The sequence below is a fragment of the Mixophyes fleayi genome, chromosome 7 (assembly GCF_038048845.1).
Source record: "Mixophyes fleayi isolate aMixFle1 chromosome 7, aMixFle1.hap1, whole genome shotgun sequence".
NCBI classification, from domain to species: domain Eukaryota; kingdom Metazoa; phylum Chordata; class Amphibia; order Anura; family Limnodynastidae; genus Mixophyes; species Mixophyes fleayi.
The window spans coordinates 67,275,142-67,294,010 of record NC_134408.1 but is presented as its reverse complement, the minus strand read 5'-3'; the positions used below and the strand labels follow the sequence as shown (position 1 = coordinate 67,294,010).

Genomic DNA, 18,869 nt, shown 5'->3' with positions numbered 1-18,869 from the left:
CATTGATACCGTCACTCACAAGTGAATTTCTCTCACTGACGAAGTCCTTGAACGTGTTTGTGTGATACAAAAGCAGCATTTGTCATTGTGTTCACAAGTAAGGTTATGACAGCTTCTAAATGACATATTTTTTCTGTCTGGAAAATGGGGCATTCAAAAGCACTAATGTTACATTACCCTAAAATGTGTTATTGCAAAACTTGGAAGTCTAAAACACTGGTCTTTGAGATACAAAAGTATGGTCTCAGTGTAGTATTGTTTGTAAATCTTTGCCCTTCACCAAATGGTTTAAGTCCATAAGATATACAAAGATAAAAGACATTAATAGATGACAATATAAAGATGATACAAAATTTTCAGCTCTTCTTCCTGAGTTAAAACAAGTTGCTTCTTCGAAAGTTTTAGTTTACAGGCTATTGCTTTGTTAATGCCAGGCAAGCACTCTTTCATTTTATACCATAGCCATGTTCTGTTTACCTCAGCAGAAAGAGCAATATGCCAGTTCTTATAAATATATATTTTGTAAAAAATAAACAAAATGATGTACTATTTCTGTCATTTGTTTTGTGCTAGCATTCTACATTTATTAAGAGTTTACGCAATAACAGTAATATATTTATTTTCTGTTATTTTTTGATTACTGATTGGTTAGTATTGACTAATTTCACCACTCCACACTTTTTCTTTTTTAGGAATTGTCACCAACTTCTGATACAAACTTGGTCAGATCCCTAATGAATCTCATGGACTGTATGCTGGATGAGTTCACTGATGAAACTCTCATTCAAAGCATGAATGAGAGAGATATTTGCTCATGGTTAGAGGTAGGTAAATTGGCTCTCCAAATGCAATACCATAGACATTAATCATAGTAACTGCATGGATGGCATAGTCATGTCAACACATGTCTAACATAGATGATCATAATCAGGGATCAAAGTAGGAATTTAGAAGTGCTGGCATGGAAGTTGGAATTGAATGGCCGAAGGGCTAGCTAGGCCCCCAGTAGCTTTAGGGATTTTGATAGTGTGAAATTAATTTTAGATGCTTTTTAACACTAAATAGCATACTATAAAACATATTAAGTGATGCAATGCTATCCAACCTGTGTCCACCACCTCTCCAATGCCCCTACACCTCTCCCATGTGTCCTTCCGCTTCTCCCTCATATCACTATTTTACTGCATCTTTCCCTGATATTTCATGTATTCCCATATCTCTCTAATGAAGGAAGAAAAAGAGGGGATTATTCTATACATAAATATAGTAGTCATATTTATGATAAATGGAACAAACCTTGAAAATGGTGCTGGACTTATTATGAGATGACCATTGTATTAGTCATTTATTTAATTTATCATAGCAATTGCAGACATGTTTGCAGCAATTTAAGTAAAAAATACATTTAGGATATGTTCTAATATTTGCCACACACTGCCTACACATCCTACATCTCATATTTTATAGTTTGTATTCTACTCCCATTCCTATGCATTTATACTAATGTTTGTAATATAAGAATGTCTGTAGTTTGTAAGTGCATTTGGTAATCTGGTGGTAAAGTAAAACAATATTAGGACAGCTGTCCAGTTGGGGCAAACACCTGCTACAATTTTAAATATGTATGCATAGAAACCCAAACTTTCTATTAACCCACAAATCTGTTTTTTTTTTATGAATAATAGCAAGCAGTATATGTAACCTTAGAATGCATCTCAGTGAATGGAGGATGTTTAATCCCAGCTTGCAATAGTCACAACAGCAAGGTGGCGAAGTGGTTAGTACTTCTGCCTCACAGCACTGGGGTCATGAGTTCAATTCCCGACCATGGCCTTATCTGTGTGGCGTTTGTATGTTCTCCCCATGTTTGTGTGGGTTTCCTCCGAGTGCTAATATTAAAACATGTGGCACATGAACTTCATAAACTGCACAATGTTGATTATTTCTGAAAATTTTATTTCATACCTGGCTAAAATATACCAGGTGTTTTCTCATTTTATTCATTTTTCTGCTTCAAGGGTGCCTTCTTGTTTTCTTTGATTTGGTCCATTGGGGGAAGCTGTAAGGAAGATGATCGGATAAAGTTTGACAAACTCCTGCGAGAAATCATAGAAGGATCACTCAGTGAGGAAACAAGGACTCGATTTAAAATTCTGCATCCAGTGGATCCACCTGAAAAACTTTTTGCTGTTCCAATCCCCAAGGAAAACACTGTTTATGACTACCAATTTGTGAAGGAGGTTAGCAGTGCAAATTTTGTGGGATTATATGTGTAATCTGTAGATTTTACTTACATTGCCTAAAAAATGCCCAGGTATTATATAGCATGCTGAGGTATTTTATGGAATGCTTAGTCTTTTGCAACCTTTAACATATAATTTTAATGCTATTTACTTCATACTTGCCGACATTTTCCATCTTCCCTCTGGGAGATCCCCCTTCATCACACTATATCATCCTTCTTTAACACACTGTATCTTCCTTCTTTAACACACTATATCCTCCTTCTTTAACACACTGTATCCTTCTTCTTTAACACACTGTATCTTCCTTCCTCAACACACTATATCCTCCTTCCTTAACACACTATATCCTCCTTCTTCAACACATTGTATCCTCCTCCTTTAACTATATCCTCCATCTCTAACACACTATATCCTCCTTCTTTAACACACTATATCCTCCCTATTTAACACACTATATACCCCTTCTTTAACACATTGTATCCGCCTTCTTTAACACACTGTATCCTCCTTCTTTAACACTGTGTATCCTCTTTTTTCAACACACTGTATTCCCCTCCTTCAACACATTGTATGCCCCTTCTTCAACACACATTGCCCCTTCATCACACTGCGTCCCTCCGTTCTTTACTTACTTCCTATGACCGTTTTTTCTTCTATCTTCTTCTCTTCTGTCTTCTTTTCTTCAGTTTCCTGACCCCTCTCTGCGTAGCTCCTCACTGACAGTGTTGGGATGTGATGACCTCACTCCTGACCTTCGGTGAGAAGGGAGGAGGGTGCTGACCGCCAATGGATACAGCCTAAAGTATTTTTGTGGACAAGCTGGAAAGGCAGGTGGAGCGATGTCTGTGTGTGTGTGTGTGTGTGTGTGTGTGTGTGTATATATATATATATATATATATATATATATATATATAGATATATAGATATATAGATATATATAGAGATATATATATATATATATATGGATATATAGATATATATAGATACAAGTTAACCCGTGCATGATACTCATACATTCTAGTCAAATCAAGCTACCTAAGGTGTTAAAAAGGTTCTTGTCATGCATTTGGGCCTAGCCCAGGCCTCAACCACCAACCACTCCCCACTGTCACCCCCGGCAACCACCAACCACTCCCAACTGTCACTTCTCCTTCAAGAAATATATATATATTTTTTTTAAATCTTTATAAACACTTTTAACAATTAACAAATTAAATTAACAAATTAAAAACATCTTAGTATACCAAATTTCAGCCCTTTCTGATTTTTTTTTTCCACACACTAAGAATTTAGTAGGTCAGTGTATAACTCCGCCCAGCAGGTGGCGCTGCAGCTTGGTTTTATTTTTTCCACACACACGCAGACAGACTAACACACGCCACTAGACATTTATATTGTAGGTATATTTATATATATATATGTGTGTGTGTATATATATATATATATATATATATATATATATATATATATATGTGTGTATATATATATATATATATATATATATATATATATATATATATATAAATATATATGTGTTTATATATATATATACAAAAAAATAGAGAGGGCACTCTATTGTCTGTCTGCTGTTCTATGTAAATCTGTCTTGAAAAAGTGTCTGGATATGAAACTGAAACGTCGACTGCAATATAAAGCAACTGGATTGAAAATAAATATATTAGTAAAGGGATAAGCGCTCTAATCCGGTAATTATAAAACACCTGTTACAAGCAGCATACAGGGAGATTCTCCCAAAACCTCAATGTTGCATCTAAATATTTCAATCCTACAGAGCTCAGTGCCAGGGTATAAATAACATGACATTTAAACATGTATAAAAATAAATTTAGACAAATTCAAAAATAAAATGAATGAACAGATATACCATGTATAGTAATGCTGTGAGCGATCATGTGCACAAAATTAGCATATGTCCAGATGATATATACATCTCTATATGCACTTTTCCACATCAACACATAATAACTTGGTAAAAATGATATGCGTAGTAATTTAAATGTACATACTTAAGCCTACTTTTGTTCCTTCTTGAAGATGGTGAATCTAATATCTGGGCAGATGTAAATCACTTTTATGTACCGTTATATCCCGGAGCTGTGTTGCAGCGTCAGTTCAGATGCCGAGGTCTGTTCTCCAGAAGCACTAGAACTTAAATACGTCCAGGAGGCACTGGATGGTATAAATTAGATCCACAATAGAGGGCTAAACCCGCCGAATGATTAACGCTCAGTCCCCGGTGAAGCACTTAGGTAATTGTCAGAATGCTCGTAATTAACTCCTCAACGCGTTTCATTCCTATCTGGAACTTTGTCAAGAGTGGGTAAGTACAAGTTGGAATGTCTTAAATACACATTGCGCCATTTCTATTGGTCAACTACAACCATCCTTTGATAGTACAATTTAACTCCTTAGTTACCCAGTTTGTGCCATAATCCACCTTTACAATGGGTATATCCTTAACCTCTATATATATGCACCCTGTCACGTTGTTTGAATTATATATAATGGACAATAAAATATGCAAACATAAATGAATAAATATAGAACAATTAAACATCAAATTACAAATAAAAATAAATAAAACTAAAACTAGATATAAAATTAATAAAAATCAAAATAAGAATAAATATAGAAGAAATCAAAATGTAAATACAATACAATTAATGGAAATAAATACAATGGATAAACACTATAAAATATTAAATACATGTTAATCAATGACCACTACAAACATATATTATACAAGTTAACCCGTGCATGATACTCATGCATTCTAGTCAAATCAAGCTACTTAAGGTGCTAAAAAGGTTCTTGTCATGCGCTGGGCCTAGCAAGCGCCCTTTTTTAACGTGGTTTTGTCCACATGTCACCACCTCATCATTTTTCTCCATCACCTCATCCTTCATCTTCATTGTCACATCCTTCATCAAGCTACTTAAGGTGTTAATAACTCCCCACTGTCACCCCCGGCAACCACCAACCACTCCCAACTGTCACTTCTCCTTCAAGAAATATATAGGTCAGTGTATAACTCTGCCCAGCAGGTGGCGCTGCAGCTTGGTTTTTTTTTTTTCAACACACGCCACTAGGCATTTATATAGTAGATAAAATTGGACAAGGTGAGTTGTACTTCTTCTTATAAATTCCCTTGTCCTTTATATATCATAAATGTAATATAGTTCATTTTTTTCAAAATGTTATACAACCATTCTTATCCTGGCGTAATGGTGTACCCACAGTATGTATTTCTAACTTAATAAAGTATGTTCTAAAAGTGAAAGCTCCCACTCTTTTAAATCTACTCAGATTATAACCATAAACATAATTGGTGACTGCCAATATCCATTTATAGCAAAGTACTAATTTCAAAATCAATGTTCATCCCCATAGGGGCTAAAGTCCTCAACTTGAACATCCACTGGATTAATTTCAAATATAAGTGCAGGATCGCAGGAGATCCAAGATAGGTTGAACTTGATGGACTGGTGTCTTTTTTCAACCTCATCAACTATGTTACTATGTTACTATGTTACTATATATCGTCTGGACATATGCTAATTTTGTGCACATGATAGCACACAGCATTACTATACATTGTATATCTGTTCATTCATTTTATTTTTGAATTTGTCTAAATTTATTTTTATACATGTTTAAATGTCATGTTATTTATACCCTGGCACTGAGCGCTGTAGGATTGAACTACTTGGATTGAAAATAAAGAATAATCTATTTGTTTTAAATGGTGAATGCCCTTTCTATTTATTGAAGATGTGCTGTGGAAAATGACAGCTATTGTGGAGCACTGCAAAGTGAGTGCATGTGAGTGCAGCCTTTCCCAATAACATATATATATATATATATATATATATATATATATATATATATATATATATAAATAAATATCAAACAAGGCAAACAAGAGGTTACTGAGATAAAACAGGGGATGGAAAAGACTTTGTGAATGTAGGCTGTAATTCACTGTAGCTCATTAGGGAATGGCAAGAAGGGTATTTGGGAGATAAGGAGTAATGAGAAATGATGGGGAGGAGATGTAGATAGAAAGTCCACAAAGTCTGCGTCCACACTTCAGGAACAATTTAATAGGTATCTACATATCTACTATTATTTGAGAAAACCATAGAGAGAAGGATATAGAAGCCATGACAAGTAGGGGCTTTATATGCTGTTTACAGTATAATGTTTGTAAATATGAAAATGTTCATCATGGATTAGGCAATGTTACCATTGTGTGCAAATAATCATTTTTGTATAGATTGATGACCCACACTCAAGGTACCCAGGTAGTATTTTTTGCTTCCTAATATTGGTTCTACACATTAAGTAAAATAATTAATTTTGTATTTTTAGGATATTGGAAGATGGGAATTATGGACAGAAGATCTTAGCTCAGCGCCACCTATACCACGTGATATGATGTTTAACAGAATAATTGTGCCCACTTTGGACACAATTAGATACACAGCATTGATGAAGTTGCTAACAACACATCAGAAGCCTTCTGTGTTTGTTGGGCCAACGGGTACTGGAAAAAGTACTTACATTATTGTAAGTAGTTATGCAATTATTATTATTATTTTTTTTTAGCTTTTATTCTTAATTTTACATATCAATACTAAGTTGTTTGTTTTGTATTGTCCCTGTTATAAGTGAAATATTTAAAGAAGATCCCCAGCTTAAAATCTATAATTGGGTGGATTTCACTAACAACATTAAATTCTGATGTTTTATACCTTAGATTTACAATTCACCTGCTCTGTTGAATTTCCCAAAGCCTCCCACACTGTTCTCATGCATATAAAAAACTCACTTACCCATTGATATTCTCTCCAATAGTAATAGTGATATTATTCAAGAGACCATAATAGGAATATTGGAGGCTTTTAGGGACCCACTGGAGCGAATGGTACATCAAAATTAAATAATATTAAGAGGGTGGTTTGGGAATTTGACAAGCTTGCCTAAAGAGGTGAGTTTTTAGGGAATGTTTAGATTTTAGGGGAAAGTCTTGTTGTATGAGAGAGAGAATTTTACAGAGTGGTCAGTCCAAAAACAGTGCTGTAAATGGATGGAGCAATTCATGCATGTGGATGCAAATCACAGATCTTGGGTAGAGCAGATTAGCTAGGTTGGTGCATATTTCGAGGCAATTCAAGAGATGTTTGTAAGTCCAGTTTTGTTAATGGCATTTTATATTATTAGTATTTTATATTGGATTCTCTAATGTATAGGCAACTAATGTAGGGATTTGCAGAGCGAAGTAGCAATAGAAAAGTGTTTTAAATGGAAAATTAGTCTAGATGCTGCATTCAAAATAGATTGTAGGTTGGCTAGGGAAAGACCATCAAGAAAGGATTTGAAGTAGTCAATGCAAGAGATTATGAGAGTATGAATTAATATTTATGCAGTGTCTTGAGTAATATGCATGTAGGGCCCGAGTCATTAAGAAGAGCAAAGCAAAATAAAAAGATGTAATTTTGCACCTCGACAAAACCATGTTGCATTATAGGGGGAGATTAATTTAAAATGTAGGGACTAATTTATAGTTGGGGTAGGCCATGTCCTAGATCAACTTTAAATTTCAGTGTAAAAATAAAGTTATCAAGTATTTATGTGCTACATGACAAAAAAGTCAGTGTTTTTTTTATGAGGAAAATAATAAACTAATTTGCACCCTTTGCATTGTAATATGGTTTTGTCCAGGATCAAACTTACTCCTTTATTTTGCCTTGCGCTCCTTAATGACTCAGGCCCATCGATTCTGGATCATTATGTAACAGAATGTGAAGACAGATTGGATGTGGGGAACAAAGGACAGTTTTTAATCAAGGATGACACCTAGGCAGCGAGTTTGAGGGGTAGGGTTTATTGTTATCAACAGAAATAATAATGTTAGGTAAGTTGCCTCTGTTCATTGATGGAAAGATTATTAGCTCAATTTTTTAAAGAATTAGTTTGAGGTGGCGATAGGACATTTAATATGAAATGGCAGAAAGACATTCAGTAATATGGGCCAACAAAGATGGTTAAAGATCCAGAGAGCATACATAAATTTGAGTGTCATCCCCATAGACCTGATACAGACATCTGCAAGCAGTTTATTTGTTTTTCAAGTGATCCAGTGTAGCTAGAAAACAGGTCCAGGCCTTGTGGTACTCAAGCCAATAGAGAAAGCTGAGAGCAAACTATGAGAAATGAACATTGAAGGAGCAGTTTGATAAGTAGCATGAGATCCAGGATAGGACATTGTGTCCTGAAGGCTAAGTGTCACAAGGAATATATCGGCACCTGCAAGTATTTGGCACAGCTACGCTAGGAGGCGTGGAGTCTAACACGCCGCCGATTTTCACCAGGGACCCCCGCAAGGAAGTTTGGACTTTGCGGCGAACGATGTGCAGGTCGCAACCCTCCCAGGTGGCTACCTGCGAGATGGCGGAGATATTCGTGGTCGTACAGGCTGGAGTCAGGAATCGAGCGGGCAGATAAGGTACAAAATCAGGAAGCGAAGAATAGTCAACAGGCCGAGGTCAAACCGGAGAGTACGATGCAGGACAACAGGAGAATCCAAGAACGAGGTCAGGGAGAGCCGGGTCAGTAACAGGAATCAATCTCGGTATATATATGTAATATATATGAGGCACAAACGCTGGAGGCTAGAAGAACTAGTTGCTCTGGCACCCTAGTGGTGTCAGAGCAGGCCATTTATGATAAGCAGTAACTCCTCATTGGTGGGCACTGGCTCGGCGGTCAGATGCGCTGACCGCCGACGGAAGTCCCGAATGCGCATCCCGTTGCTATGGTGACGGGCACGCATGCGCCCTGTGCCGCTGGAAGGAGCGTTCCCGTTACCTAGCAACGGGGCGCTCCGTGGAGATCAGACGTCCGTCCCCGACTAGCGAGGAGGCACTGAGACGGCGTCTGATACTAAGGGAGTTTGTATGAGAAGTGAGTGGTCGACAGTGTCAAATGCAGCTATGCTTAAATATATATCAAAACTTAAAAATTTCTTCAGTCAATTATAAAATAACAAACTGAAAAAAAGATTGCATGCAAAGATTTAAATATGTAGCATTATGTAGTAATGTATGATATTACTTTTTTTGCTATAATAAAAAATATACATTTAAAATTTTACTCGCATACTGCAAAGCCTGAACTCCTGCTAGCATTTTTCAACTAATCTATAATAGTAGTACATAAGGCCATACTTATGTAGGGCATAATTACTAGTACTTGCCATAAAATATTTGATGTGCAGTGTATTTAATGTTGCTAACAGTCTAACTTCAACACCCCAATGCACTTACTTCTTCCCATTTTTTTGTGCTAAGCCATGCACAAAGCAATGTAAGCTTATTCAGTTTTTGAACATTTACAGTTATCACATACTCTGTGTTTCATAGTGACCTACATTTCATTTCTATTCTGTTTTAGGTATGATTTTGTTTTTATGTATGATTTATATTTATATATGACTTTTTTAGACTCACTGTCTGGCACTGTAGAGTTTGTGGCCCCTTACAAATAAACAATGATGATAATTTGTCTGTGATTATTGAATGCACTGTGCCTCAGTATTGCCTTTGTAGAAGTTTTGTATGGTTATTCAATCTATTACATGTTAGCATGTTAATTGCTTTGTTTTACTTCAATAATCTGTGGGGCTGTAATAAGAAATGTGTCTTTATGATATATTTGCAGTGTTAAATATGTTTTATTATTCTGTGTATTTACTATGAATCATAATTAGGGCATTAACTTGAGGTGGTTATATTGTTCATGTTCATTGCATATGGAGAATTGCATCTTCTGGTATGTGATACATTTTACCTTATTTCAATTGTGAGCTATTTAAAGTGATAGTATGAAGGTTTGTGTTGTTGTTGTTGTTATTATTATTATTATTATTATTATTATTTACGTAATATTGGATACAGTATATAATTTACAATGTCCTTTGATGCTTTTGTAAATAATTTTAGTATAATCAGATGTCGGAATGTGTCATTCATTATACACGTCCTTCTCTCACCATGAATTGTAACTGATGCTACTGGTCCCATGACCTGCGCAGTAAGCCAATGGCCCACATTTCTTTTACATGCCTCAGACATAAGGAATGTGCAAGCCACTTGCACTTTCCTCAGTGTGAATTGTGAAAAACAAATGGTGGTGCATTGGTGCATCAGCTGTCAGCAGGGGTCACGATTTTGATAGCATCAGCATACCTGCATATGGTAAATGCAGCTGGGGCTTTTGTATATGAATTTAACTAGATGTGCAGGTTTTGGAGTCAAAGATTAGGACAGCATAAAGAAAAATAAGAAAAAGCTATATGAGTGAAAAACTAAATATATACAAATACATTTGTGTGTGTGTCAGACTGTGTGGTCACTATTTTACTTCTTTTATGAAAACTTGTGTATTGTAAGATAAAATGTACTTTTAAAAGCAAATTATTATTTATTAAAAGTCACCTTACAGTTCTATGACTTGTTTTTTATATGGCCATAGAACTTTTCGGTGACATCTAATATATTTATTATTGACATTAAAGGTTATATTATCAGATATATTATACTACATGTCAACAATTTATGTTTATATTTCATAGGACAACATGAATAAACCACACAATTATATATAGTCTGTGAGATAGGATGGACCTCCTATGCCACTCTGTCCGTGTTGCTGGGGAACAGCTGGGCTTGCCTTGCCACTGTCCCTTTTCTTTATCCCAATTGCGCCCCCTCTAAATTCAGTAGGAGGGGCCTGCTGCCACCACTAGGCTCCTCCAGCACCTAGAGCCGCTTCCTTCTGAGTAACTCTCACTGCTAGTGTACCCCCCTGCTGGGCACCTGGGCTGTTACACCTGACCTCTTCCTTTAGATCAGGGTTGCTGTGGATGGTTTCCTCTGGCCTATCACAGTGGCCAGAGCTGTAGGGTAACGGTCAGAGCATTGGTATTAGATGCTGGGTTCCATGAGGTCTAAATCTGGCTCTGGAACCACACCTCCGTCTTAAATTACTATGCTGGGCACATGAATCGAAGTTTGCAGGTCATGCCGGCTTCAAGAGGACTAACGAATTTCTTTCCAGATACTACTGGTGGCCTTCTCTGACTTCTGACTTTCGAAAGTTTATATCAGCATGTCATATATGTGCACGCCACAAGACTCCTAGACAAAGTCCTCCTGGTCTTTTCCTTCCTCTCCCCATTCCCGAGTCTCCCTGGATCAGCATCACGATGGATTTCATCACCGATCTCCCTCAAAGTCACGACTACAATACCATCTGGGTCGTGGTGGATCGCTTCTCCAAAATGTCCCACTTCATTCCTTGTAAAGGTCTCCCCTCAGCCCCTAAGCTTGCAGACCTGTTTTTGAAGAACATATTCCTTCTCCATGGGTGCCCTCAGGAGATCATTTCCGACCAGGGGGTACAATTTGTCGCCAGGTTCTGGAGAGCCTTCTGCACCAGGATTGGGGTCAAGCTCAAATTCTCTTACGGCTACCACCCTCAGACGAATGGACAAACGGAGCGAGTGAACCAGGATCTGGAGTGCTTCTTGCGGTGCTTTGCCTCTGACCATCAGACTTCCTGGAGTAACCTTCTTTACTGGGCTGAATTTGCCCATAACAACCTCATGCATTTCTTCTCAGGCCATTCACCTTTCTTTATTGTCTATTGGAGACATCCTACTCCTCCCCTTTTATCAGAAGCCCCACTTTCCCTTGTACCGGTTGCTGACTCCCTCATCCATGACTTTTCTCAAATCTGGAACCAGACTAAAACAGCACTTTCTACATCAGTACAACGACATAAGAGAGCGGCTGACCGCCATAGGATGAGTTTTCCAGTTTTGAGAGTGGGAGACCGTGTTTGGCTGGCTACTCGCAACCTCTAACTCTAAGTTCCATCGATGAAGTTGGCTCCCAGGTTTATCGGTCCTTTCGCTATCTCTCAAATCATTAATCCTGTTTCGTACAAGCTTTCTTTACCCCCTTCCCTCGAAATTCATAACACTTTCCAGATTTCCTTGCTGAAACCTCTAGTTCTCAACGAATTTTTCAAGGAACCTATCTCTCCTCCACCCATCAACACTTCTCTAGGAGATGAGTTTGAAGTAGAGAGAATTCTGAAGAGACATTTTGTTCGGAGCAAGCCCCAGTATCTGGTACATTGGAAGGGCTATGGTGCTGAGGAGAGATCCTGGGTTCCGGAGGACGATCTGCATGCTCCTCGCCTTCTTGCTAATTTTCTGGAGAGGACCAATCCTTCTTTGAGAGGGAGGAGGGGAGGGGAAACTGTCAGGTGCTGTCCCCGCTGATCGCTACAGCTGGGGACGGACGCCCAACTTCCGCGAGCGGTCTGTTCCTTAGCAACAGACCCGCTGCGGCTTCCTGATTACGCCCATCGCCCTGCCCCTGTCCCGTTGCTAGGCAACAGGACGCTATTACTCCTCGGCACGCCGCTCCCCGGAAGCTCTCCTATCAGCTGCTGCTCCTGGCTATTAAAACCTGTCTCTGGCACCATTAGGGTGCCAGAGTAACAGGCCCATTCTAGGTGTTCCTGGTTTTCCATACTCCTGTCTCCTGAAGTATTCTCAGTATTCCTGTCTCCTCGTTGTGACCCGGCTTGTTAGACTACCCCTTGTTCTGTGTGACCCATTCTGCTCTGCGACCTCGGCTTGTTGACCATTCTCTGGATTTTCCCTGGTATCTTGCATTCCCGATTTGGCTTGACCAGACCGTCTGACCCTTCTACACTACACCAGCAACTGGCTAGCAGGACCGCGACCTGCGTACCCTGTGCAGCGAAGTCCAAACCTCCTTGCAAGGGTCCCTGGCGAATACCAGGGGTACGTTAGACTCCACACATGTTAGTTCATTAGCACCAATACAGGTTAGTGTCCTGCTCTCGTTATCCTCAAGAGGCCACGGCCTGACAAATACATTTACACTCCCAGCGCAGGGACTTAGCCCTTTCTGGCGCTGGTTGCCGGTGACAAACCGTCACCACAGCACCCATACATTAAATATTTATATTTAAATTAATAACTCTTTAATACATCTTTAATCCCATTTGGCACAGCAACATCAGGTATGCTGCTGCAGTCATCTTGGCCTGTGGAAGGTGCGGGGGATCCAGCCACAGTCTGGTTTTTCATACAGTTTTTCCATTTATCATAGTTTGTTATTCTTTATTTCATTTAATTGCTGAGTAGTAGTGTTTTAGATTAAAATATTTTTGAATTAATATTTTCATGTGTAAAAAATATAAATTGGTTGCAGGCATAGCTTTGCTCATCATCTTTTGAAATAGATTGGGGTAATGAGCTGTGTATATTGTAAACCACATTTATTATTTTAAATGAATAGTAATGAGTAGGCATAAGTGGCTAAAATTACATTTTTATATGAAAACACATTTTCTAATATCATGTTATAATTTAAAATAATATTTAATTAATATTATTTAGAATTTTTCTATTTACTAGAAAGCCAATCATCATCATCTCCCTCTGCTACTGAAATAGCTTAGAGTTAGTGATATATTATATGCAAACTCCAATACACTACAATACCCAAAAAGCCTTTTCTCGGGTTTCTCCATCTGTAGGTTATTTCTTAGATCTTTTCTCTGCTTTCTGGAGCATACCTACGTATAATTTTATCTGCTCTAACAATGTGCAGTTCAGAATTATACAATTTTTTAGCCAGAAAAGATTAACATTCTGAAGCTCCCATAGTGACACATAATTGTAAAGTTGAGACTGTTTCCCTGTGACACAATAAGTACTTCAGAGATGCTGCATGCAGCTTTTTGACAGTTCATGTTCTAGACAACGCTGTGTACAGCTCAGTAGAAGAAAATACAATTACATGTCTTTAGTGATTTCCTTTTAAAGCTCCCCTGCTTGCCATACACTGTAACCTAGATCTGGCTGCTTGGTTAGACCCAGTACCCACACTTATTCTACCAGTGCTGCCAAAATTTAGAGAAAATGTCTTGCCAAACCGTGAAATGTGGTCTGTAAAACTTAGACATAGCTCTTGGTCACGGAGAGGTTTATGGTTCAATGTAAAGAAAAAATATGAATAAAATATATAAATGTACAGAATATTGACTTGACCAAAGAACAGGTGACATGGTTCATGGGGACTTTTTAACAATGTTGAGAGGTATGGCAAAACTGCAAATAGTTTCAGCTTTTCCTACAGTAAATTGTACATTATTTTACATATTTAAGTAAACTATGTTTTATTGCGGCCCTTTCAAATGACTACTGTCTCCCAATGCGGCCTTTAGACCAAAAAAAGATTTTTCACCCCTGCCCTAAACCAATTAAAGCACATAATAAGGTAAATTGCCTAAATGAAGAGAACCTTCTTCTATCTCGTAAATATGTTCAAATGAAATGTTTCCTATTACAGTCCATAATAGTAGCTACGCAGACATTAATTTTAATTGATACTAGCAGAAACAAATCCTGGTTCACAAATGGAGGTAAAAAAAAGAGAGTCATGTGTTATAAGTAGAGTTGCTCGGGCTCGGTTTTCGGAAAACCGAACCCACCCGAGCTTAGGGGATCCGAGTAGGATTGCGAGCAGGCTCGGTACTTTTGCGCGTCCTCGGATCTGAATCGAGGCAAAAAGTCACTCTCCATTCTCCAGTGACATTGCTCAGTGCCATTGCTCACACAGAAACAAGCGTAGCAGTGTTCTAGTCACTCTCCAGTCTCCAGTGCCATTGCTCAATGCCATTGCTTATACAGAAACAGGAGGGGTAGCAGTGTTCTTGTCACTTGACAAAAATTGGCTGGAAATGACTGGAAATCAATATTATTGAGGTTAATAATAATGTAGGAACAAAAAAAGAGCTAAATTATGTGATTTTAGCAAAAAAAATAAGGGTCCAAAACCAAAACAAGCAATGGCGGTTTTAACAAAACCAAAACACGAAGTTAATCCAGATCCAAAACACGGGGGTCAGTGAACATCTCTAGTTATAAGGCACACTAGTGGCTAGTAATGATAAGCATACTTACCTTGTAAGTGAAATAATAACGGGTTGTGAAGTGTACAGCGTAGTGCATTGATGGGCAAAATACCTTCTTAGGTCCACATGTGGCGCTACGAGCCTTCATCTGCGAGCCCCACTCCCTTATTTTCAGATTTGTTTGTTGTAGTTTGTAACACTTGTTTAAATTCTTGCTGATATGTTACAGACAGTTGCCTCTTCCAAACTTATTATTAAGATTAGTGGTAATAAGCTGCCATTTTGATGGTTAGAGGGCCACCTAATGCCACATAATGCGGCCTCTGAAGTGTATCCAGTTGTATCACTGGTGTAGAGAATGGTTTGAAAAGGTTACTTTAGTGCACTAGTTGCCATAATGTTATAGCTCCTGTCTCCTATTTACCTCATTGCATCAGAGAGCCTGCCTTACAATATGTTTACTGGACTGTAGTGGACCATGAAGCTTCTGTGTGTGCAAATGCAATCAGCTCCAGTTCAGTGAACATATTTCAAGAGAGGTTCAGTGAGGTAATAAAATAAATAGAGACTGGAGGTATAACATTATGGCAAGGTCATAGGCTAGTAGGGCAGGCTGCAGATGCAGTCATACCTTTTGTCAAGACTAATGTTGAAATCTATGTATGGTGCCAAGACTAATAGACAGAACTATGTCTGGTGCCAAAACTAATTTGAAGACCCATATCTGATGTCAAGACTAACATGGAGAGCCTTATCTATGCCAAAATCTATGCCAAAACTAATGAGAGCCAGCGGAGTAGGGGGTGCTGGCAGAGGGGTGAGAGAGCCAGGGGGGAAGGGGATGCAGAGAGAGGGTTGAGAGAGCCAGGAGGGAAGGGGGTGCTGGGAGAGGGGTGAGAGAGCCAGGGTGGAAGGGGATGCAGAGAGAGGGGTGAGAGAGCCAGGGGGGAAGGGGGTGCAGCGAGAGGGGTGAGAGAGCCAGGGGAGTAGAGGATGCTGGGAGAGGAGTGAGAGAGCTAGGGGGGAAGAGGGCGCAGAGAGAGGGGTGAGAGAGCCAGGAGGGAAGGGGGTGCAGAGAGAGGGGTGAGAGCCAGCGGAGTAGGGGGTGCTGGGAGAGGGGTGAGAGAGCCAGGGGGAAGGAGGTGCAGAGAGAGGGGTGAGAGAGCCAGGGAAGTAGGGGGTGCTGAAAGAGGGGTGAGAGAGCCAGGGGGGAAGGGGGTGCAGAGAAAGGGGTGAGAGAGCCAGGGGGGAAGGGGGTGCAGAGAAAGGGGTGAGAAAACCAGCGGAGTAGGGGGTGCTGGGAGAGAGGTGAGAGAGCTAGGGGGGAAGGAGGTGCAGAGAGAGAGGTGAGAGAGCCAGGAGGAAAGGGGGTGCTGGGAGAGGGCTGAGAGACAGGGGGAAGGGGGTGCAGAGAGAGGGGTGAGAGAGCCAGGGGTGAAGGGGGTGCAGGAAGACATGTGAGGGCCATGGGAGTAGAGGGTGCAGGAAGACATGTGAGAGTGCCAGGGGAGAAGATGGTGCAGGGGCATAGGTAAAAGAAAGTGTAGAGGGAGAGACAACTTAAGAATGGGAATGTCAGGGATGCAACCATCATGAAACACAGGTAGTAATGAAGAATGGGGACAAGTGTTAAATAAAATTTCCACTACGCTCTGTTCCTGCTCCCGACTGCCCATGTGAGCTGACAGCTGCAGATCCCTCCTCGCCCAGCGCGCCCAGTAGGAGAACAGAACACAGGATACCATGATCAGGTAAGTTCATATATTTTCTCGTGCGCAATGTGTTTTTAACCATCCTCTCTTGAACTGGGGGCACTACTGTGTATCCAATGACGTTTAAAACACTATGTATTGCTCATTATTGCGCTGTAATGTTTCTTGCATATTTATGTGTACAAAGATTTTTAATTAAGAGGAAAAAACATTGATTGTCATAATTTTTTTCTGTGATTGTGTCAATATATCTATTGATGCCAGTTGCTATAATGTGGGAGGTGATGCTGTAATGTGGGGGTGATGCCGGTTGGTGTAATGTGGGAGGTGATGCCGGTTGCTGTAATGTGGGGGGTGATGCCGGTTGCTGTAATGTGGGGGGTGATGCCGGTTGCTGTAATGTGGGGGGTGATGCCGGTTGCTGTAATGTGGGGGTGATGCAGGTTGCTGTAATGTGGGTGGGTATTGATGTAGTATGAGTGTGTGTGGGGGGTTATTTATTGATGTAATTGGGATGCGAACAATGCAATATTGAGGGTCATTAGGAGAAATAAATACCCCCCACACACACACTCACACTACATCATATTGTACAGCCCCAGTAACGCGTACTGCGCCAGCATCAGTGTGCAACAATATAGTGCATGGGGCCCACAACACGTGGGCCTGTGTGCTTTAAATGCCAGGGCTGATTTTTAGTTCCAGTCCGGCCCTGCTGGTACCATTACTAGAAAATAATGTGAAGAACAATATCGTGGGCAAAGATTAATGTTCAGAGCCATATTGAGTACCAAGATTAATATGTAGCATCATATTGGTTTCAAGACTGATATGCAGAGTCATATATGGTGACAAGATTAATGTGTAAAGCTATATCTGGTACCATGGCTAACATACAGAGTAGTGGCAAAAATAATTGCAAATAATGGCAAAACATACCCCCACTGCACTGAATTATACCACTTTCTCCTTGTTTGCTGCCAACAGGCTCTACACATAATAGCTGTAGGCGTCTGCTGATAATGCAGTTCCTGGCGTGCACTGAACGCTCACAATAGCTGTTCAACTTAGAAAACAGAGGAACAGTAAGCAGTGGGATTGAATTGGCAGCAAGTGCAGCTGATGAAAATTTCTCATCTACTCCTTCCATCCACAGCCGTCTATTTGGTTGATTTTAAAGCTGAATTTTCAGAGAGGGGTACTAATTTGGGAACAGGGTTTGTCCCTTTGTGGATAAACTGGTAGAAGTTTGTAACTACAGTTACTGCAGGAATCAGGGCACATCTAGGGTCAGAGCTTAACTATTTGGTACATACAAAATAACAGTACAGGGGATACAGGGGAGGGGGGTACTGATATAACAGACAGACACAGTAACAATTCTAGGTGGACACACAAACAAGACAGACATTCAGATTGACAAGACAGGCAGACACAATAATACTAGTCCCCAAAATCGCCTTCTGATATAAAGATGTTTATAAGTATTCTCCTTGCTTGGCAGCATGTATGGGAATCATTGCCTGAATAGCAGCAGTTGTGATAACTAATAAGAGGTCAGACATCCACTGCACTGAGGCCCCAAGGTGGCTTATTTGCCATTTCCAACTCATTGTAATGTAAAGATGTCAAAGGGATGAGCATTCATCAGAGCAGGCATCCAGAGCCGTAACTAGACATTTTAGTGCCCTGGGCGAGAGAGACCACTGGCCACTCTATCCCCAGTCAGTATATAGGAACTTTTATACGTATTTCATTTTTTTGTACTTTGTGGAAATGTAGCTATTCATTTTTTATTGTGATGTTATATTAATTTTTTTCTTAATAAATCTTATAATGTTTTCTGTAAACTAGGAGTTTGGAGTTT

At 39.5% G+C, this 18,869-nt stretch overlaps 1 protein-coding gene across 1 annotated transcript in view; it reads left to right on the top strand.

The window, feature by feature from the left end:
* The window catches only part of DNAH7 (dynein axonemal heavy chain 7), a 379,127-nt gene that overhangs the window by 179,081 nt on the left and 181,177 nt on the right, over positions 1-18,869 (top strand). The window contains 3 exon segments of the mRNA XM_075181345.1: positions 693-824; positions 2,019-2,240; positions 6,639-6,836. Of these exon segments, the coding sequence (XP_075037446.1) occupies positions 693-824; positions 2,019-2,240; positions 6,639-6,836 (552 nt within the window).